We start from the raw sequence: 23,637 nt of genomic DNA on the forward strand, positions 1-23,637 counted from the left end.
AGATCAGCCCTTCTGGCATCTCAGACTCTTTGCCTTGGTGAGAGTGGAATGCATCCCCATTTCCAGAGATGGATGGTGACTCAAGTGTGGCCAGTCAAAGCATTGCATTCCTTTGACCAAAGACTGAGTCATGGATGGGTATGTGACTCAGTTAGACCTAGCGAGATTCAAGTTGACGGTAGTTGGGGCTATTGGAAGACTGGCAACTTGAGACACTCTGTGGAGCCTGAGAATGAAGCTAATGGAGCAGAAGCCAGAGTGGAGAGATGGAGACAAAACAGCTTTTGATGATATCACTTGAGTGCCTGAATTAAGTTGTGTGAGTCATTAAATGCTCTCTGGTTTAAGGCACTTTTTTTTCTTTCTTTTTCTTTTCTTTTTGTTTTTTAGCCTTCACCCTTGGCAGTGAAGGCATGGAGTCCCAACCACTGAACCGCCAGGGAATTCCCTTAAGGCACTTTCAATTCTTTTTCTGTCACTTGCCACCAATCTGATTCACCTACCAAAGCCCTGTATTGCTGCTTGCATAGCTGGTGCTACGCCAGCACTGGTTCTCGCACTAATTTTTACCTAAATGAAGAATAGTTTTTATAACATGGGTATTCAGAAATAAACACAAGAATATACTGAGCACTTCTCACTCATCTATGCTTGTTACATAGGCCAAGGGAAAGTTTACTGCAGCTGTAATGAGAAATATCTATTCACCTAAACATTATCATAAGTGCTCGATACAGAATGCCATTGAAGGACTTCCCTGGTGGCACAGTGGTTAAGAATCCGCCTGCCAATGCAGAGGACACGGGTTCTAAGCCCTGGTCTGGGAAGATCCTACATGCCGTGGAGCAAGTAAGCCCATGCGCCACAACTACTGAGCCTGCGCTCTAGAACCCGCGAACCACAACTACTGAGCCCACATGCCGCAACTATGAAGCCCGTGTTCTCTAGAGCTCGTGCTCCGCAACAAGAGAAGCCACCACAGTGAGAAGCCTGTGCACCCGCAATGAAGAGTAGTCCCTGTACTAGTTTCTCTAGTCGCCGCAACTAGAGAAAGCCTGCGTGCAGCAAAGAAGACCCAACACAGCCGAAAATAAATAAATAAATACATAAATAAATTTATTAACAACAACAAAAAAAGAATGCCATTGATATTAGGGGATACGTAGCACCCTCATTTGATCAGAGAATTTTGCCAACAGGCCATTCCTTTTGGCTTCCTAACATAACATTTCCATTAACATTGTGAGTGGTTTTACAAACTTCTTGGCAGTAGTACAACTTGAACCTTTAGCATCCTGGAAAGTACAATTTTTAGCTTATTCTGGAGAATCTCAGTTGGTTTACCAGAGAGGTCATTGTGCTCTGTTTATGAAAAGTATTCAAGGCTCTGGTGGCTTCCTGCCACTATTTGATAGTTTCAGAACAGGCAAGTACAGGGATCTAGAGTCAAAACTTAATTTTCATAAAATTATTCTATTTCTTATTTCTGTTCTTGTTCTGTGTGCCCATCACACTTAGAGATACTTTTGCCCCAGCAATACAGAGTCAGCTCTATATTGACAATTTCTTATGCACTATTTGCATTTACAAAGTTATTCTGCACTTCAGTATTTAGATAACTTTTTTTTTTTTTTTTTTTTGCGGTACGCGGGCCTCTCACTGTTGTGGCCTCTCCCGTTGCGGAGCACAGGCTCCGGACGCGCAGGCTCAGCGGCCATGGCTCACGGGCCCAGCCGCCCCGTGGCATGTGGGATCCTCCCGGACCAGGGCACGAACCTGTGTCCCCTGCATCGGCAGGCGGACTCTCAACCACTGCGCCACCAGGGAAGACCTAGATAACTTTTTCTTAACTGATTTTATGCTTCAATAGACTGCTGATCAATTTTTCCAAATTGGGAATAAGATGAAGTACTACTGTTAAAACGAGACATGCAAATTTGACAAATGAAAGTAAGAATACGCAAGTGACATAAAAATCATTGTGTCTAAGATCAAATGCACCCTTAGCAAATGAATGTTAGCTGATTGATTGCATGTTTATGGTGAATGCACAAACTATGTAATCATAATTGAAATTTCTGTGAAAATCATATTTTATTTAAATTCAAATTTATTAAATGTATGTGGACACATTTGTTTTATTTTTCCTCTGACTCATGAACTGTGTGTGGATCCCTTTTGTGGCCTCCGGGCATTACCAATAATCTGAGGACTGCACTCAGCCGACACTTCTCAGAGGATGCTTGTTAGAGGGTGACCAAGGAGTGGTTGAGGACAGGAATGCCTTGACAATAGGAGGGAGAAGCATTAACATCAACAGTATGATTTACCAAAGTATCAGCAGTCCACAGGTTGGGACTTTTAAGATCTACTCTCTTAGCAACTTTCAAGTACACAATACAGTATTGTTTTTTGGGTTTTTAAAAAATTAATTTATTTGACTGCGCCCGTCTTAGTTGCGGCATGCAGGATCTTTGTTGCCACGTGTGGGATCTTTCAGTTGTGGCATGCAGGCTCTAGTTCCCTGACCAAGGATCAAACCCCGGTCCCCTACATTGGGAGCGCAGAGTCTTACCCACTGGATTGCTAGGGAAGTCCCCCCTTTTTTTTTTTTCAGTATTGTTAACTTTAGTCACCATGCTGTACATTACATCCCCAGAACTTATTCATCTGATAACTGAAAGCTTACCCTTTGGCCAACATCTCCCCATTCCCCCCTCCCCTCAGCCCCTGGCAACCACCATTCTACTTTCTGTTTCTGAGTTCAATGTTTTTACATTCCATATATAAGTGAGATCATACAGTAATTGCCTTTCTCTGTCTGACTTATTTTATGGATGGCCTCAAGGTCCATCCATTTTGTAGCATATGTCAGGATTTCCTTCCTTTTTATGGTGGAATAATTTTCCATTATATGCGCATACCACATTTTGTTTATCCATTCATCTGGTGGTGGAAATTTGGGTAAGATAATTACAGGCATACCTTGTTTTATTGTGCCTTACAGATATTATATTTTTTACAAATGGAAGGTTTGTGGCAACCCTGCATGGAGCAAGTCTATTGGCTCCATTGTCCAACAGCATTTGCTCACTTCGTGTCCCTGTGTCACATTTTGGTAATTCTGGCAATATTTTAAACTTTTTCATTATTATTATTGTATTTGTTATGGTGATCTGTGATCAGTGATCTTTGATGTTACTACTGTGACTCAGTGAGGGCTCAGATGATGGTTAGCATTTTTTAGCAATACAGTTATTGGTTTTTTGGGGGGTTTTTCTGGCTGTGCGTCTTGTGGGGTGGCAGTTCCCTGACCAAGTATCAAACCCAGGGCCATGGCAGTGAAAGCATTGAGTCCCAACCACTGGACCACAAGGGAACTCCCAGCAATACAGTTTTTAAAATTAAGGTAGGTACATTTTTTTAGACACAATGCTATTGCACACTTAATAGACTATAGTATAGTGCAAACAAAACTTTTATATGCACTGGGAAATGAAAAAATTCATGTGACTTGCTTTTGTTATTTTGCAATATTCACTTTATTGTGGTGGTCTGGAACAGAACCTACATCTCGAAGGTATGCCCGTATTATTATTTTTAAAAAATAAATTTATTTATTTTATTTATTTATTTTTGGCTGTGTTGGGTCTTTGTTGCTGCGCACAGGGTTCCTCTAGTTGCTGCGAGTGGGGACTACTCTTTGTTGAGATGCGCGGGCTTCTCATTTTGGTGGCTTACTCTTGTTGCAGAGCACGGGATCTAGGGACGCGGGCTTCAGTAGTTGCGGCATGCAGGCTCTAGAGCACAGGCTCAGTAGTTGTAGCACACGGGTCTTAGTTGCTCTGCAGCATGTGGGATCTTCCCGGACCGGGGATTGAACCCACGTCCCCTGCATTGGCAGACGGATTCTCAACCACTGCGCCACCAGGGAAGCCCTATTTTTAAAAATTTAGTTATTATTTTAAATATTTATACTCTGCCTCATTCTTATATAAATTAATCTGACAGAGAATTTTCATTTAGTTATAAAAAGAAAGAAAAAAACAGCAAAACCCACTTAGAATTAGCCTTACTAAGTACATTTTGGATGTATGGTCGCCAAAAAGAAAGTTTTGAATTAGCTTCACTACTTAAACCTGAACCTAACCATTTTCTGGGTTCAGGAAGCTCTTTTCTAATGAATTAGAGATATAAATATTCACTTACGTATAAATATATCTATAATACAGAACCTTTATATGTCTCCTGCACTTTAAATAAACTAGATATATGAAAATTAGGGACGACCCAACAAAGAAATAGAGGTAATTTAATAAGATTATTCATAATAAGATTTATTTATCTATATTTTTGGCCTTGCCCCGAGGCATGAGGAACTTCATGGCGTGAGGAACTTCCCCAACCGGGGATCAAACCCATTTCCCCTGCATTGGAAGTACAGAGTCTTAGCCACGGGACCACCAGGGAAGTCCAATAAGATTTATTTTTAAGCCTCTCCTAAATTTGTTAAAATTTTACTTATCCTTATGAAAATCTGGTTTATATAGTTTTAGAAACATATCCGAAACATACCCACGGTGTCAGTGACACATGACTGAGTCATTAAACTGCTTTCCCCCTCTGGGGACTTCTGTTGGGGCCTCTAAGCCAGGGTAAGAGGCAGGGAGAGGCAAGATTTAGATAGGGCACCACTTGAGACAGCTCAATTCCACTGTTCTCACCATTGACTTTTTTTTTTTTTTAACATCTTTATTGGAGTATAATTGCTTTACAATGGTGTGTTAGTTTCTGCTTTATAACAAAGTGAATCAGCTATACGTATACATATATCCCCATATCCCCTCCTTATTGCGTCTCCCTCTCACCCTCCCTATCCCACCCCTGTAGGTGGTCACAAAGTACCGAGCTGATCTCCCTGTGCTATGCGGCTGACCACTGACTCTTTACGTTTGTTTTAATTGACATAGTCCAAAGTGATCATGGCATTTACACGATGTAATGAAAAGGCAAAAGAGTGGCAACACCCAGTGTGAAGTGTCGCCTGTTTGGGTCAGTGTGGATTGGTACAGGCTGCGGGTTAAATTCCAAGCATGATTTAGGCAAGGGCGAGGAACTAGATTGTTATCTTCCCCACTACACACTGTTCTTCGTTTACCTCTACAAGGAAGTACTAGGCAGTTGGTAGTAACATGCTACATATTTTAAAACATTTATTTTTATTGAGACGTAATTCATGTGCCATAAAGCTCACCCTTTTAAAGTGTATAATTCAGTGGGTTTTAGTACATTCATAAGGTTGTGCAGACATCACTAGTAATTCCAGAACATTTTTATCCCCCCAAAAGAAACCCATACCCACTAGCAGTAACTCCCTATTTCTCTCCAATCTCCTCCCACCCAGCCCTCGGCAGCCACTCCCGTCTCTCTAGATTTGCCTGTTCTGGACATTTTATATAAATAGAATGATACAGTATGTGGCTCTTGTGTCTGGCTTCTTTCATTTAGCATAATGTTTTCCAGGTTTATCCATGTTGTAGCGCGTGTCAGTACACTGTGTGCCTATACCACATTTTGTTTATCCATGCATCAGTTGGTAGACATTTGGGCTGTTTCTACTTTATGAATCTAATGAATCATGCTGCTATGAATATTTGTGTACAAGTTTGATGTGGATGTGTGTTTTTATTTCTCTTGGGTCTATACCTAGGTGTAGAATTGCTGGGTCACATGCTAACTCTGTGTTTAATTTTTTGAGGAACTCCCAGACTGCTTTCCAAACTGGCTGTGCCATTTTACATTCCCACCAGTAGTGTACGAGGGTTCCAGTTTCTCTGCATCTTCACCAACACTTGTTCTTGTCTCACTTTTTGATTATAGCCATCCTAGTGGGTCATGCTACATCTTTGATGAACTCGCGTACACTTGGCTAAATATATATTTTAAGCCAATTGTTAAGGACAATCCCTGGCGTTGTGATAGGCTTGTAGAAGTTTTCTAATGGTGCTTTCCTAAAGGATCACACGTCTGTTGAGGCTTTGCTGGGGGGGGATCTGGCTCTGGAAAGAATAGGTTTGTTGTTATTGTTGTTTTATTTTATTTATTTTTAAAGTAAATTTATTTATTTATTTAATTTTGGCTGTGTTGGGTCTTCGTTGCTGTGTGAGGGCTTTCTTCTAAGTTGCAGCAAGCGAGGGCCACTTTTCCTTGCGGTGCACAGGCCTCTCATTGCGGTGGCTTCTCTTGTTGTGGAGCACCAGCTCTAGGTGCGCAGGCTTCAGTAGTTGTGGCACATGGGCTCAGTAGTTGTGGCTCGCGGGCTCTAGAGCACAGGTCCAGTAGTTGTGGCACACGGGCTTAGTTGCTCCACAGCATGTGGGATCTTCCCGGACCAGGGTTCCAACCTGTGTCCCCTGCATTGGCAGGCAGATTCTTAACCACTGTGCCACCAGGGAAGCCCTATTTTGCTTTTTAAAATATCCACTGGCTTGGGCTTCCCTGGTGGCGCAGTGGTTGAGAGTCCGCCTGCCAATGCAGGGGACGCGGGTTCGTGCCCCTATCTGGGAAGATGCCACATGCCGTGGAGCGGCTGGGCCCGTGAGCCATGGCCGCTGAGCCTGCACGTCTGGAGCCTGTGCTCCGCAATGGGAGAGGCCACAACAGTGAGAGGCCCGTGTACCGCAAAAAAAAAAAAAAAAAAAAAAAATATATATATATATCCATTGGCTTAAGTGAAACAGCTGGTTTAGGTCAAAATTGAGAATGAATTTCATGAACTCAAAAAAGTTTTCAATTTTTCTGTTGCACAAGGCCTCAGATGAAAGTCTCATTGTGCACTAAAGCCTTTTCTTATTAATGCAAGGACAGTACTCTGGTTCCAAAATGGAAATAATTACAGAGGTGATAAACTCTTTTATTTGTTTTAACCCGTTCTTGTTATTTTCATCGTTACTGAGTTGGCACATTTAGTATTAATATGGAAACTGTTTGCAAACACATATTCCCCCAAGAGGTTCTGAAGCTAAAAAAAGAAGAAAAACCCCAGCTTATTAGTGGGTGCTCCTGTTCCTGGCTCCCATTTCAGTGAAGGGGTAGAATCTTGCAAAGATAATGCACTGCATTTGACATAAACGTCCTCTTCAAAATGAACATACACTTCTATTTCTTTCAGTGCGAAAGGAAGGCAGGCATTGTTGGCCAGATGTGCTGAACTGTCTCATGCAGTCACATTCTAAAATAACAACAACAAAAAAATCTAAGCAGCTGACAGATACTTCACTATTTCCAAAGAGAAGGGCGTGACCTAATATTGTTATTTTGTTTAACATGTCTTTAATGTTAACGTTGGAAACCACTTAAATACAAGAGTCCAGGTGAGAGCTAACATACTGGAATGAAAACTGGGACTGCCAAGGGGTGCTGATAAGGGTTGATGTATTTTTAAAATATTTTATTTTGGAAAATTTCGAAGTTAAAAAATTAGAGAGATTGATATAACCTCCCCATACCCATCACTCAGCTTAAACAGTTGTCAACATTTTCCAATTTTTGTTTCAAACTAACCCCTCCCTGCTCTTTTCTTTCCTGCCAGAGTATTTTATTCAAATTCAAAGTATCATGTCATTTCACCTGTAGATAATACAGAATGCATCCATAAGTGATAAGCTTTCCTTTTTCATAAACACTGTGCCATTATGTCACTATCACACTTTAAAAATAAACAATATCCTTTAACATCATCGAATACCCAGTCCATATTCAAATTTCCCTTATGGTTGACAGACTTTGTTTTTTTAATTTTTATTAAGGGAAATTTTAGACATACACAAACATAAAGAGAATAATAAAATGATCCACTTTCAGCAATTATCAACCCTAACTCAATTCATCTCTAATCACACATGCTCTCCCGCTTATAGTTTTATTTTTCTTTCAGATATATTTCTTTTTTTAAAAAAAACTGTAGTAACATTCATCTAACATAAAATTCACTATTTTCCACATTAAAAAAAAATTATTTATTTGGCTGTGCCAGGTCTTAGTTGCGGCATGTGGGATCTTCCTTGTGGCATGCGGGATCTTTAGCTGCAGCATGCAAACTCTTAGTTGCGGCATGTGGGATCTAGTTCCCTGGCCAGGGATGCAACCTGGGCCCCCTGCATTGGGAGCGTGGAGTCTTAACTGCTGGACCACCAGGGAAGTCCCCCACAATTTTAAATTGTACAATTAAGTGGCATTTAGTAATTCACGATCTTGTGCAAACATCACCACTACCTAATACCCCCAAAAAGGAAACTCCATACCCATTAAGCAGTCATTCCCCATTGCCCTCCCTCTTCCCAGTCCTGGTAAACACTCATCTGCTTTCAGTCTCTATGCATATGCCTATTCTGCAGACCTCATACAAATGGATACCCTTTATAGTGTGTGTGTGTGTGTGTGTGTGTGTGTGTGTGTGTGTGTGTGTAACATCTGTTTTACTTTGTGTCTAGTTTATCTGTCCTTATTGGCTGGTGCTTGTTGTATGCACAAAGAGATATTCTCCTACATTATCTTTTAGGAGCTTTATTGTTTTGACTTTTTTTTTTTTTTTTTTTTGCGGTACGCGGGCCTCTCACTGTTGTGGCCTCTCCCGTTGTGGAGCACAGGCTCCGGACGCGCAGGCTCAGCGGCCATGGCTCACGGGCCCAGCCGCTCCGTGGCATGTGGGATCTAACCGGACCGGGGCACGAACCCGTGTCCCCTGCATTGACAGGCGGACTCTCAACCACTGCGCCACCAGGGAAGCCCTACCCTTTATAATTTTGATGTGAATCTAAAACATCATACAATTTCATCCCTAGATACCTCAGTATGTATCTTTAAAAGATAAGGACTTTTTCTTTCAACATAACCACACGACTATTATTAACACTTGAGAAAATTAGATAATAGGGACTTCCCTGGTGGTCCAGTGGTGAAGAGTCCACCTTACAACGCAGGGGACTCGGGTTTGACTCCTGGTCGTCGGGGAACTAGGATCCCACATGCCACGAGGCAACTAAGCCCGCGCACCACAACTACTGAGCTCGTGCACCTCAACTAAAGAAGAGAAAACCCGCACACCACAGATGGAGGGAAGCCTGCATGCCACAACGAAGGATCCCGCCTGCCTCAACGAAGATCCCATGTGCCACAGCTAAGAAGTGATGCAGCCAAAAATAAATGAATAATAAATAAATCTTAAAAAAATTAGATAATAATTATTTATTGTCACAAAAGTTCAAGCCAGTGTTCAAATTTCCATTTGTGTCCTAAGTGGCATACATTTGTTTTAGTTTGTTTGCATCAGAATCCAAATACAATCCACACACTGTGATTGGATTATATGCATTTTAAATCTTTTTTCATGTAGAAATTCCCCTCCATCTCTTTTTCTACCCTTGCAGTTTATTTGTTGAAAAAATCAAATTGTCTTGTAGAGAATCCCACTGTCTGCCTGGGCTGCTTGCTTCTCTGGGGTGGTATCTAACATGTTCCTCTCTTTTCTGCATTTCTTGCTCAGTGATAATTCTGTCTAGAGCTGAACTGTCCAATATGGTGGCCACTGACCATGTGTGGTTATTGAATACTCGAGATGTGATGAGTGACAGAGACTCTCCCTCTTTGACCAAACTTGAGTTAGGCTCCTTTGAGTCCTGCGCTTTGTCCTTGGCCTGCTTTATCCAGTTTTAGCAAGAACCCTGCTGGGTCAGTTTAGTGAAAATCCGACTCTTGATATCTGATCAAATTCCTCATCCCCTACCCTCAATATCTTATCATGCCAGCTTGCCTTCAGTAAGAATCCCGAGTCCCTCTTGCAATAATCCCCCTAGTCATGAGGTTTTCCTCTTGTAATTTTTCATTCATTGACCCCAACTCTGCTCTTTGGCTATAAATCTCCATTTGTGCTTGCTGTATTCAGAGTTGAGCCCAATCTTGCTCCCTTCCTGCAAACCCCATTGCAGTAGTCCCTCTGGAATAAAATCTGCCCTACCATCTTTAACAAGTGTCTGTATAATTATTATCTTTAATACGGGTCCAAATTGAGATGTGCTACAGGTGTAAAATACACAGTAGGTTATCAAGACAGTGCAAAAAAAGAATGGAAGCTATCTCATTAATAACTTTTTTATTTTTGCAGTACGCGGGCCTCTCACTGTTGTGGCCTCTCCCGTTGCGGAGCACAGGCTCTGGACGCGCAGGCTCAGCGGCCCTGGCTCACGGGCCCAGCTGCTCCGCGGCATGTGGGATCCTTCCGGACCGGGGCACGAACCCGTGTCCCCTGCATCGGCAGGCGGACTCTCAACCACTGTGCCACCAGGGAAGCCCCAATAATTTTTATATTGATTTCATGTTGTGACAATATTTTGAACGTATTGGGTTAAATGTTAGTAAAATTAATTTCACATATTTCTCTTTAGTTGCTTTTAATGTGGCAACTAGAAGATTTAAAATTACATCGTGGCTTGCGTTATATTTCTTTGGGACAGTGCTGATTTAGAGACACTTGATGAAATTCAGGTTTGCTTTTTTGGCAGTTGTATTTCATAGGCAGTGTTGGGTATGCCTAGCTAGCAGCACATAATGTCTGACTCTTTTTGTGATGTTAGCAGGCATTGATGATCACTGTTTGGATTTATCTATTCATTGGGGGTTGCAAGATGGTGATTTTTAAAAAAAATATTTATTTATTTGGCTGTGCCGGGTCTTAGTTGTGGCATGCGGGATCCTTTTTGTTTTTGTCTTTTTAGTTGCGACATGTGGCATCTAATTCCCTGACTAGGGATCGAACCCAGGTCTCCTGCATTGGGAGTGCGGAGTCTTAACCACGGGACCACCAGGGAAGTCCCAAATGGTGATATTTTAATTCTGTCATTCCTTCTGTAATTCTACTTCATCTATTATGTGGTTCTGTAGTGCTACAGCTCGATAAGGAAGGCAAGATCAATGTTTGATTCTTTCCCTTTATTGATTCTCAAAATTATCAGTTGGCTCACAAGCCACTGATAGACTGTAAAGATATTTAGCAGTGCTTATTTCTATGTGCTTCTCAGAAAGATTTACAAAGCTTACATAGGAATGAAGATGCACGTCTGTAAGCAAATTGAATACTATTTGCTCCCAAATTGAGATAATAAATGGCTTGTAGTCTTCAAGAATATCAAGGTCATGAAAGACAAAGAAAGACAGAAATTGCGGGACTTCCCTTATGGCCAGCGGTTGGGAGTCTGCCTACCAATGCAGGGGACACGGGTTCGAGCCCTGGTCCGGGAAGATCCCACACGCTGAGGAGCAACTAAGCCCGTACACCACAACTACTGAGCCTACGCTCTAGAGCCTGCAAGCCACAACTACTGAGTCCGCGTGCGACAACTACTGAAGCCTGCGTGCCTAGAGCCTGTGCTCTGCAGCAAGAGAAGCCACCACAGTGAGAAGCCCGCGCACCTCAATGGAGAGTAGTCCCCACTCGCCACAACTAGAGAAAGCCCACGTGCAGCAACGAAGACCCAATGCAGCCAAAAAAAAAAAAAAAAGACAGAAATTACTCTGATGAAAGGAGACTAAAGAGATGTGACAATTACATGCAATATGTGACCTTGGACTGGATCCTGGATGAGGAAAAAAGTTTTTTTCCCCTTTAAAGGACATTAGTGGGGAATTCCTTGGTGGTCCAGTGGTTAGCACTTGGCGCTTTCACTGCCAGGGGCCCAGGTTTCCATCCTGGTCGGGGAACAAAGATTCTGCATGTGGCATGGCCAAAAAGGAAAAAAAAAAAAAAAAAAAGGACGTTAGTGGGACAATTGGTGACAAGTGAATAAAGTTTATAGATTAGATGATATTTGATTTCCTGATTTTGGTAACTGTACATTGGTTATACAAGAGAGTACCATTGTTTTTAGGAAATGTACCCTGAAGTATTCAGGGTAAAGGGACGTTATGTCTACAACTTATTCTCAGATGATTCAGAAAAATACATAGAAAGAGAGAGAAAGGGAATAAAGCAAATGAAACATTTGGGGAATGTGGGTGAAATGTACACAGTAATTCTTTGTACTATTTTTGCAATTTTCTGTGAATCTGAAATTACTGCCACAAAAAGTTAAGAAAGTAAAATAATGCCTGTGAATTTAAAAAATCCTGTCCTCGTTGTAAGATTATAAATAGATTGGCATCAATTTGAACTCAAAACCATATTAAAAAGCACTTTGCAAATTTGAGAGGGACTCTGAAGAACATGATTGTAGTTCAGAACCCGTACTGTGAAGAGTTGTGCATTTGGGGGGGCTTCCCTGGTGGCAGAGTGGTTACGAATCTGCCTGCTAGTGCAGGGGACACGTGTTCGAGCCCTGATCCGGGAAGATCTCACATGCCGCAGAGCAACTAAGCCCGTGCGCCACAACTACTGAGCCTGCACTCCAGAGCCCGAGCCACAACTCCTGAAGCCCGGCACCTAGAGCCTGTGCTCTGCAACAAAGAGAAGCCACCGCAATGAGAAGCCCGCACACCGCAATGAAGAGTAGCTCCTGCTCACTGCAACTAGAGAAAGCCCGCGCACAGCAACAAAGACCCAACACAGCCAAAAATAAATAAATAAAATAAATAATAATAAAATTAAAAAAATTATAAAAAAAGAGTTGTGCATTTGTTTAAAACGTGTCCATAAATTCTTTTTTGTTTTGTTTTGTTTTTTTGCGGTACGTGGGCCTCTCACTGTCGCGGCCTCTCCCGTTGCGGAGCACAGGCTCCAGATGCACAGGCTCAGCGGCCACGGCTCACAGACCCAGCCGCTCCGTGGCATGTGGGATCTTCCCGAACCAGGGCACGAACCCACGTCCCCTGCATTGGCAGGCGGACTCTCAACCACTGTGCCACCAGGGAAGCCCTATATCCATAAATTCTTTGACATATTTTCAAGAGCTGGACTTGGTATCTTTTTTTTTTTTTTTTTTTTTTGGCAGCATTTGGGATCTTAGTTCCCTTAGTTCCCGACCAGGGATCAAACCTGTGCCCCCTGCAGTGAAAATGTCGAGTCCTAACCACTGGACCACCAGGGAATTCCCCAGTGATTTATTTCTAACAAATAGAATATGGCAGAAGTGGCATGTCTCTTTTGAGACTAGGTCATAAAAGACAGTGTGCCTGCAGAAGCACTCGGTCTTAGATCACTGGCTCTGGAGGAAGGCAGCTGCTGTGTCCAGAAGCCACTCAGACAGCCTTGTGGAGAGGCCCACATAAGAAGGAACTGAGACCTCTTGTCAACAGTCTTGTGAGTGTGCCATCTTGGAAATGGATCTTCCAGTCCCAGTCCAGCCTTCAGATGACTGCAGCCCTGGCTGATAGCTTCCTTGCAACCTCTGACACACCCTGAGTCAGAACTACTCAGCTAAGTCACTCCTGAATTTCTGACTCTCAGAACTGTGAGATAATTAAATCTTTGTTGTTATACAGCAATAGATTATTAATACAATTCCGTATCTTAAGCACCTTGTAATCATGCTGCCTGGACAGCTGCATAAATGTAAAATCAATACTTTCTACAAGATTCTGGTGTAATCTGTAAATGAGAGGAGCATTTCCAAGACACAACAAAATCTACATTGTCATTTTGGAAGCTATTATTGAGATTACGGTAATTGCTCAGAAGTCATCAGGAAACAGCTAAACTAAAATTTAAGTTTTAGTGACTGGCTGGAACTCTTAAGACAAGAGAATGAACAAAATGAGTAAAAATGTAAAAAGAGACATAAAGTTGAGAATGAAGTTATGTTGTGACAGTAGGTTTAAACTAGGAGGGGATTTAGTGGCAAAGGCAAACATAAGCTTCTGATAAGAAGAAATCTTGGAAGGATACATTGCCATTGTGTTTCTAGAACTTTCCGGGTAATTCTGATTCCTCTTGATTTAAATGTCATTTATTTGGCATGAGACGATTAAGATGTGCTCTTGGTCTTCAAAACACCGTTTGGAAACATCCTTGACTGTGAAAAAGGGTGTTTCAAGTTCATTGTCCTTATTTAATTCCTTTGTTCCTATGGTTCTATATTTGAGAAGTAGTTTTGTTTTTTTTTTTTTTTTTATCTTCAGAGAGAACTTATGCACCTGGAAGGGGAATCCTATGTACATGAAACTTATGGGTCACAGAACAGATATCACTATGGACGTAAACCAGTTAACTGGACTCATGATTTATACCTGTACTCTCCTATGGGTTGTGATACTTCCAAAGATGTAATAAACACATTTCTGGCCTGGCAAAGCTGATACTCAGATCCTAGATGCCCCAGTGGCCACAGTGACTTGGTCAAAGTAGAATGGGTAGGAAACAAAAATGAAGAATGAGGCCACAATCTATATTCACCAAAAAAGGACTCTGTTTGCAGCGCTGGGAAAGCAGTCTTTATTGAGTATAGGACTACATATACTCTACTGAGAGCACTTAAATATTTACAGATCGACTTTTTCTTTTTCTATGAGATGTGAGTAGTATTACTTTCTGACATAAAATCCCGGCTCAGGTTAGGTTCTCTGGGAGCAGAGACTGAAATGAGGATTCTTGTGTAAGTGCTTCACTGAGGGAGAAGGGGAGTGAAGGAAGGAGGGTGGGGCTGAAGAAGGCTCTAAGCAAGGAAGTGGTCTCAGCTGGAGACTTACCTCTGCCTGATCCCACGGGGCTCTCTGGAGCATGATTTGTACCAGAGTTGGTCTCCCCTTGAGGCAAGGGACTGGCTTTTTATACTTCACAGTAGTCAGCCATTGGCTGTGGGCTGCTCAGTGCGGGGTGTGGAGGTGTAACTTCCCTGAAACAGCTTGTCTGAGGACAAGTCTCCAAAGAAGGGAGCAGCTCTGAGCCATTAGCAGACACCACTCACGGATGGGTGCATTGCCTGGTGACAGGAATCTTGGCAGTGAACCTACAGTTTCTACAACAGGTTTGAAATTTTTACGTGACAATCGTGTCAGTCTGGCTAGATGTTCCCCAAACCCGTTTCTTCTTCCTGGGTACACAGCTTGACTACGTTCCCCAGACTCCCTTGCAGTTCGGTACAGCCACGTGACTCAGCTCTAACCAATAGAAAGCAGGGAGAAGGGATTTGTGCCACCTCTGGCCCTGGCCCCTAAAACCCCCTTGGCAAGCAGCCTTCCATGCTCTCTTTCTCTAGCTCTGCTGAGCTCCCCCTCCCTTTATTTTTATTTCTGCCAGATGCAGAGCATCTAGTGGCAGACTTTGAGTTCCCAGGGGATGGAGGAGCTACCAGATAGTGTCCCTGATGAACACGAAGTGATCCACCCTGCCTCCACCAACCCTTGTTGGACTGTGGCACGAGCAAGAAACAAAACATGATTATGTTAACCCACTAAGATTTTCCAGGTTGTTTCAGTATTTAGCCTACCCCGACTCATCTAGTGAACCTTCTGTTTTGTTTTTTTTTTGGCCACGCGGCACGCAGGATCTTAGTTCCCTGACCAGGGGTTGAACTTGTGCCCCCTGCAGTGGAAGCGTGGAGCCCTAACCACTAGACCGCCAGGGAATTCCCACAAACCCTTCATTTAAAAAAATATATTTATTTATTTGGCTGCGCCGGGTCTTAGTTGTGGTACACGGGATCTGTTTTTAGTTGCGGCATGCAGGATCTTTTAGTTGTAGCATGCGGGCTCTTAGTTATGGCATGCAGGATCTAGTTCCCTTACCAGGGATTGAACCCGAGCCCCCTGCACTGGGAGCGTGGAGTCTTAACCACTGGACCACCAGGGAAGTCCTAAATCTTCCATTTTTAAGAAACATGAATAGCTTCTGAAAATTTGATTTTCAGAATTCTATCAATTTATTATCAATAATAATCCTAGCTCAAATCTGTGATGACGGAAGTGCTGGATAACTAAAGTAAGAATTTTTTTCTTATTCCTTTAAAACATAGAAAAATTCTCCAAAAGTCTGAGTATTATGGGTGATTAAAAAAAAACACCGTGAAAATATATGGCTAAGATAATTATCCAAAATCCTGTTCATGGAAACAAAGCAGGAAGCTGCTTTCCCAAGGTTAGACAGCTTGCTATTGTTAACAAGGAGTGAGAACTGTTGGCTCCAGTTTGTGTGACATAACTGTTGGACTTTCCCAGTGCACAGTTTTTTAACATTTCTGCTCAGCTATTCGGCCATTCCCAGGGCTACCAAAAGCTTCATTCCATGGAGAAAGGTGAACTGTCTGATACCTCACATAAGAGGCCAGCCGGGCTGCTGAGAACAAGCTGTTTGTTGCTTGAGAAGAGCCACCTTCTCAATGTGTCAAGTTTTGTTTCAGAGGATGGAGTTGGTATAGGAAGGAAGCGGGCAAATTATCACACACAGACACACACACACACGGGTGTGTAGAGGATATAATTTCACAGATATTCAAAATTTTTTTATGGGAGACAGTTACTTGTAAGATTCCATCATCATTAGTACTCAAACCCCTCTCTTTCTCTTGGATTGTAGAAAGAATTAGGTAAGGTTCATGTGGCCAACATCAGCTTCATTGTTGCTGGAGTTGGACTGGAGATTCCGATTGGGTTTGTGGCCACAATCAGGCTTCTTCTTACTCTCCCTACCCCCTTTCTTCCCTGCGTCAGAGTGTCTACACAACAGACCCTCTCCTTGCAAGTTGCAAGGAAGATGCTATCTTTTCCCATCAAGTCTTTCAAGTGAGAACAGTGAGTGGCCCCCAATAGGTGTGCTTGCCATGTGGAATCAGGGGTAGAGTGGCGTCTCCTCTGAGGGCAGCACAATTCAGGGGTGGTGGTGGTGGTGGAGAGAGCTTGAGAGAGAGCTTGAAAGAGCAAGAGAGATAGCAAGAGAAGGACAGAGATACACACACACACACACACACTCGCACACACACGGACAGAGACAGAAAAAGATAGAGACAATGCTGGAACCGGGAATGATCAGTTTCTTCTCCCTCCATCACTTCTTCCTTGGAGAAGAGTAAATGAGAGGAGCTGGGAGAAGCACCAATGTTACTTCATCCATATTCCCTCCTGGGGAGTAGACAGGAAATTTTCTCACAATAAAATGAGGCCAGGGGAATAGGATTCCCTCTAACACTGTTAAAGATCTACCTTTCTACTCCAATAAAGATGTTAAAAAAAAAAAAGATCTACCTTTCTTCACTTCTAGAAAAAAAGAAAGTTAAAATCAGCCGAACAAGTGATTGTTTAGTGTTTACATTGGTCAGTCCCTCAATAAGTACTTTTTAAAGTTCACCAATCTTTGAGATATAATCTAAAGTATCTCAGTATCACTCATGCCAATTCTGAAGCTCAGAGAAGCCAAATAGAATTCTCCCTATGAGGGATAGAACCCAGCCCCCTGCATCGGGAGCATGGAGTCTTACCCACTGGACCACCAGGGAAGTCCTAGTGTGTAGGTTTAGAACTGCAAAAAGGATAAAGAAATTCTCTTCTAAAATGTTCTTGTTTACCTTCAGCCTTAAAGGGCTATCAGTGTTTCTCGTTTCTACATTCTTATCTGTGTTTATTCTGCAGTTTGATAACTATTTCTTCTATTCAGAAAACTGTTGTAGAAATAAAGACCAGTACTTGGCATTCCTTAGATACTAAAACATTTAAAAAATGCCATTTTTTCCTCCTGTGTCCTGGGTTAAAACGTTGCTGCTGTTGGGTCACTTCTGGCTGTGCCTCTCGTCCTTCATGGAGCAGCTTCCTTCGGGCTTGTCACAGCGCATCAGAGGCTGCCCCTCCCTCCTGGCCCCACCTGCATTTCTCACTCCTCACTTCCTGGGCGCCAAGTCTTTGGGACTCCTCCCTCTCCTGTCCTTTCACCTCCCCAACCCAGCCATTAGTCAACAACCATCTTGAGCCCCCTCCGTCAAGCCTTCCTGGTTGAGCTCTGGCTCATAGATTTTCTCTTTTCTCTAAACTCCCACAGCACTTAGCCTGGGGTACACAGTTTAGCACTTAATTATATATTGTCTTTTATTGTTTGTTTTTATTTGTTGTGTTAGTTTTGTCTTTCCCAGTGAGGTGGCAACACGTCTTTTTTTTTTTTTTTTTAAATCTCTCACAGTACTCTAGTAGGAAGAGAGTTAATACTTCTTCATCTACCCGTAAGGGTTGACTGATGGATTGATAGGCACAGCTGTGAGACCTCCTACCCATCTCTGCAGTGCTTAATAAGTATCTGTCAAATTTATTAAACTGACTTGAGTAACAAAGATCAGCTCGGAATCTAGTATTCAGCTGGGCAAATCACACCATCTTTGCATCCATTTTCTCATCTGCAAAATGGAGATTAAAATGGGAAACCAGCCTACCTCAGAGAGGTACTATGAGGCTTAAATAGACATCGTAGTATGAACTATATGAATGTTAGGGATTGTTATATCTCACATTTCTTTTTGCAGGAGTCACAGGGAAAAGTGGGGTTTGGCGTTTATCACGGGGCATGGGTCCCTTTCTCACCTTTGTTAGAATGGTGGGCCATTCTCAGGGAAGTCTGACCACAAAGGGAAAGGTAGGAAAAGAATAAACATGATCGCTTGGCTTCCAGTTTTCCTGAGAAGGTTTTACAGTTGTGGAAAATACAATATGGTGGTGGGATTTTGAAGCAGAAATTCCCCAACTAAGTTAGTCTTAACTTACCTATTCTTTTGGTACTCTTCTCTCCAAACCTACCGCTGTCTTAATTCTCTCCTGGCAGGTCTGAAGCAAAAAATGGTATAAGGAAATCTTAGTGATTTGGGGGATCCTCTTTCTCTATTTCATTTTTTACAGATTCCAAATGGGAAATATTACTTTGGCTATCAATTATGAATTGACATAATTTTTCTTTTTTCTTCTTATGTATCTCTCTTCACTTTTCCCCTTTCCCCCCGTCTTTACCTTCCTTTTTCTTTTCCTCTCTTCCTGTCCTTGGTCCTTATTTTAGTTGATCAAAATACCAAAGTATATTTGTTATCATCAGTGCTATTTCCTGAGATGGTTTTTGTTTTGTTTTTAATTAAAATAACACTATTTGGGGTGAATGATATATCTCTATCTATCTATCTATCTATCTATCTATCTATCTATCTATCTATCTATCCAGTGTTTAGTGTTTAACCCTGGACTGATTTTTTTCGCTTGGGTTAGTGTTTCCCAGCCAGGCTTAATGCATATACACATGCAATTCTTCCCAGGGCCCTTTTCACTCCTATTACTCTAGTATTTAACACTAACCGATGTTGTTCCTTTTTAAGGCTCAACTCCAGGTTTGAGCCTTGCCTGAGAAAGTGGCCTAACCCCGTCGCCACCTAGAACACTATAGGAGTCAATGGGACCCTGGTTCGTATGGAGATCTCTGCCCTCCAGCTTTTCAGGACATAAGGGGTACTGTCATGGAAAAAGCGAAGCCTAATTTCCCATGCCTCGTCCCTTTCTGGGAAGGGCACGGCGTGTCGTGGGCACTACACTTGCTCCAGCGTCCTAGGGAGAAAACACCACAGCCTTTCCCGCCCCATGAAAAGCACCATTCTCCAGATGGGTCTAGATGTTCCCCTTCCCGGCCAGGGAGAAGGGCCAAAGATGCCCCTCTCGCGCAGGGTGTACGCGGAACAGCGCTGGCTCCTGCTCTCTAGACTCTGCAGCGAGGGCTGAGCAGGTGACCGTCCGTAAGGCGGGAGGCGCGCGGAGTTACTTACCTGGTCCGGCGTGCACGGGGCGGGGCGGGGCGGGGCGGGGCGGGGCCGGGGTGCGATCCCAGGCCGTGATTGGGCCGTGCCGCGCCTGTCTCCATGTGCCGCGCGGCGGAGGCACAACATTCAAGTCCGGGGGCGGGGCCGGCGCGCGCCGGGAGGAAGCGGCCGCGCGGCAGCTGCGGGGCGTCGGGGCGGCGGCGGCCAAGGCCGAGGCTGAAGCGGCGGAGGCTGTGGTGAAGGCGGCGGCGCCTCAACCGGGGACGGTGCTCCGCTGGGCCCCCTTTCAGGCTCCATGGAGGCGGCAGCAAGCGGGGGTAGCGGCTCTGGACCGCCACTGCTGCTGAGCGAGGGCGAGCAGCAGTGCTACTCTGAGCTCTTCGCGCGCTGCGCCGGCGCCGCAGGCGGGGGCCCCGGGTCCGGGCCCCCTGAGGCCGCCAGGGCCGCCCCCGGCGCGTCCACCGCAGCCTCGGGCCCCGTGGCCGACCTGTTCCGGGCGTCGCAGCTGCCCGCCGAGACGCTGCACCAGGTAGGTCCCCGCGCCCCTGCCCCTGTGGGTCTGTGGGGACCATTTCTACGGGTCAGGGGGGCGGGGTGGGGCGACACGGCTGCCGACAGGCACCCGGAGGCCTTGGCCAGGTTGCGGAGAGGGGCTTCGCAGCCGGGAATGGCGGCGACGCCCTTGTCTCCCAGGGGACACCAGCCTCCTCCGCAGCTCAGCAATGCTGGGTGCGCTCCTCATCTTCCTCCCCTGAGGCTGACGGACACTCCCTCCCCTCCCCGGCCGTTTCTGGGGCTCTGCAGCCGCCCAGACCCAAAGTTTGCCTTGTTCTGGAAGTGGTGTTTGTTTTGGCTGATGTCTGGTTTAACCTCTGCTCGAGGCTCCTGTCCTTCCCTCTCCTGGGTGGGTGGGCGCTTGCAGGATTGGAACTTGAAGGGTGTGTGTTTGTCTGTAGGGCCGGGGGCCCACCACTGAATGTTGTCCGCTTTATATACTACTTGTAATATATACGTATCTACTATATATATTTGCCCGGTAACATATTTCTGCATATTAGCATTAAACTGGAAAGCCTAATGACAAATTGCAGAACAGGGACACAGGGCTGCAAGAGGACGTCTGTCAAGGCAGAGACAAGCTCCCTATTTAGGGCTAGAGGTGACCCCAGACGTCCACCGTGGGGGACAGTTGTAGTTTCCCATCTTATCATTATTTGGACTTGAAATAGAATTACAAAGTAATTGTGTCATAGCTACATCCTTTTGGCTGCTCCGTACCTGAAAAAGGAGGCGGATGATGCGCAGTAGATACTGTTTTTGTTTTGTGCTTTCCTTTTCTTTTTTTTTTTTAGAATTAATGACTATTAAAAAAAATTATTTTTGGGTGCATTGGGTCTTCGTTGCTGCATGCGGGCTTTCTGTAGTTGCTGTGAGCTGGGGCTACTCTTCGTTGCAGAGCATCGGCTCTAGGCACTCGGGCTTCAGTAATTGTGGAGCATGGGCTTAGTAGTTGTGGCTCACGGGCTGTAGAGCACAGGCTCAGTAGTTGTGGCGCACGGGCTTAGTTGCTGCGCGGCATGTGGGATCTTCCCGGACCAGGGCTCGAACCTGTGTCCCTTGCATTGGCAGGGGGATTCTTAACTACTGAACTACCAGGGAAGCCTGGTGATTCTTAATATCAGGCCCCAAATGTGAAATGAACCTTTTCTTAAAAGCTGGAGTCAGTATGAACGTTAACATCAGTTGTATATTTCAAGTGGGGAGTGGTATTTTAAAATCCAGTTCCAAAGGAGTATTGAGGTTTTATGGTTCACTTATAATATCATTGTGTGTGTAGACTTTTTTTAATCACTTGACTGCATTTTATACTTCTGGGGCATGCATACACTCTGTCTGTTTGTGAGCATAACTTTAGCCACCCTGTAATCTCTCACTTTTCAGAATTCAAGATTTCTGAAAATATAATTAGTATTCACAGACCTTAACATGGCTGTTTGTCCCTTAAGAAGTCCTTGCTATGGAGACAGTTCAGCCTCTGTTGTTGAGCAGTTAAGCTAGACCAGGTAGAGGAAAAGTCAATATTTTAAAACACAAACCACAGCTATTACATGAGGCCCTCAGAATACTCCCAAGCATAATAAATTTATTAAATGCTGTTGCTGTTTCTCAACTGAAAGAGGAGTAAGTGACTGAGGCCACACAGCAAGTAAGTGACAGCTGGGCACCTGTTAAGGCTTATTTTGTTGTCAGTAATATATGGAGTGTGATAAGAGATGGTGGGCATATTAAATATGAATTATGTTGGTTGACTTCTCCTAAGGACTTGGGGAGGGGGCTTTCCTGGTGTTAGAACTTATGCTCTCTTGAGGTGTTTAAGATTTAAAAAGAACTCAAGGCACAGTGCCATTGTATGGATGAGATTATATTCTTGATGTCTAGTCGAAACCTGCTTGCAAAAGATGCTGGCAAAAGGGGACATCCCTAGAACATTGCTTGTAGTAAATCTCTCAGAGCTTTAAAGCTCCCTTATTCAGCCCAGCAAAACAAAATATATCCTTCCCCATTAACTTAACGCAATGCAGTAACCCAGTATTCTTCGTACAGGTGAACATGAACATCAAAGGCATCCTGGACAGAGAAATGTAATCAGAAGAGATTCAAACCAAAGCCAGCAGCCGGCAGCCACCTAATTTTTACTGACCACTTTGGTGGTGTGTGGTGTGGTGTGTCTGGGTGTGTGTGCTTCCAGTACACATGTGCACTCCATTTATCCTGATTTGCACTACCCCATGAGTGTTTTAGCCTTTCTTTAAACAGATGTAGATGTTTTTAGCCTTTCTCTGTTAAACAGGAACCTGTAAGTTTAATTAAGTGACCCAACAGGTATAACTGCCCAAGTCATGGAGTCATTAACTAGCCCTGGTAGTTTCTATGGTAACAGATTTTTTTTCTTTTTAATAAGCATACAGTTAAGATTACCATAATGTTCCAGGAAGGTTGAAAATCTTACCTGAAGCAAATGTTCTATAAAAATACTTTACTTTGTCTCCTCCTTGGAATAAAAATAAACCACTATACCTATTACTTTGTTATGGAAGTGAGTTATCTTAGGGATTTTTGTTTTCAGTTGAAATACATATATATATATTTTTAATAGACTTTATCTTTTCAGAGCAGTTTTAGGTTCACAGCAAAATTGAGGGGAAGGTACACAGAGTTCCCATATACACCCTGCCCCACACATGCCCAGCCTCCCCCATTATCAACACCCCACCAGAGGGGTACATTTTTTACAATTGGTGAACCTGCATTGGTATATCGTAATCACCCAGAGTCCATAGTTTACATTATGGTTTATTCTTGGTGATGTACATTCTTTGGTTTTGGACAAATGTATAATGACATGTATCCATCATTGTAGTATCATACAGAGTAGTTTCACTGCCCTAAAAATCCTCTGTGCCCTACTTATTCATCCCTTGTTCTTACTCCCAAACCCTGGCAACCACTGATCTTTTTTACTGTTTCCAGAGTTTTGCCTTTTCCCAAAATGTCGTATAGTTGGAATCACACAGTATGTAATCTTTTCAGATTGGCTTCTTTCATTTAGTAGTATGCACTTAAGATTCCTCCATGTTTTTTAATAGCTTGATGGCTTATTTCTTGTTAGTGCTGAATAATATTCCATTGTCTGGATGTACCACAATTTATCCATTCACATACTGGAGGACATTTTGGTTGCTTTCAAGTTTTGGCAGTTATGGATACAGTTGCTGTAAGCATCTGTGTGCATTTAAGTTTTCAACCCCTTTGGGTAGATACCAGTAAGTGTGATTGTTGGATCATATGGTAGGAGTGAGTTTAGTTTTGTAAGAAACTGCCAAGCTGTCTTCCAGAGTGGCTGTACCATTTGCAATCCCCCCGGAATGAATGAGAGGTCCTC

At 43.5% G+C, this 23,637-nt stretch overlaps 1 protein-coding gene across 2 annotated transcripts in view; it reads left to right on the plus strand.

Annotated features, from left to right (window-relative positions):
* Window positions 1-19,989: 19,989 nt before the first annotated feature.
* Window positions 19,990-23,637, plus strand: part of REPS2 (RALBP1 associated Eps domain containing 2) — a 233,805-nt gene continuing 230,157 nt past the window's right edge. Inside the window, exon 1 of one of the 2 annotated variants that reach the window (XM_029239934.1) lies at window positions 19,990-20,223. In XM_029239934.1, the coding sequence (XP_029095767.1) occupies window positions 19,990-20,223 (234 nt within the window). The remainder of the gene's footprint in view (window positions 20,224-23,637) is intronic. The other variant, XM_029239935.1, reaches the window with a different exon arrangement.

The sequence above is a fragment of the Monodon monoceros genome, unplaced genomic scaffold (assembly GCF_005190385.1).
Source record: "Monodon monoceros isolate NGI ecotype Baffin Bay Population unplaced genomic scaffold, NGI_Narwhal_1 Super_Scaffold_22, whole genome shotgun sequence".
Classification (NCBI taxonomy): domain Eukaryota; kingdom Metazoa; phylum Chordata; class Mammalia; order Artiodactyla; family Monodontidae; genus Monodon; species Monodon monoceros.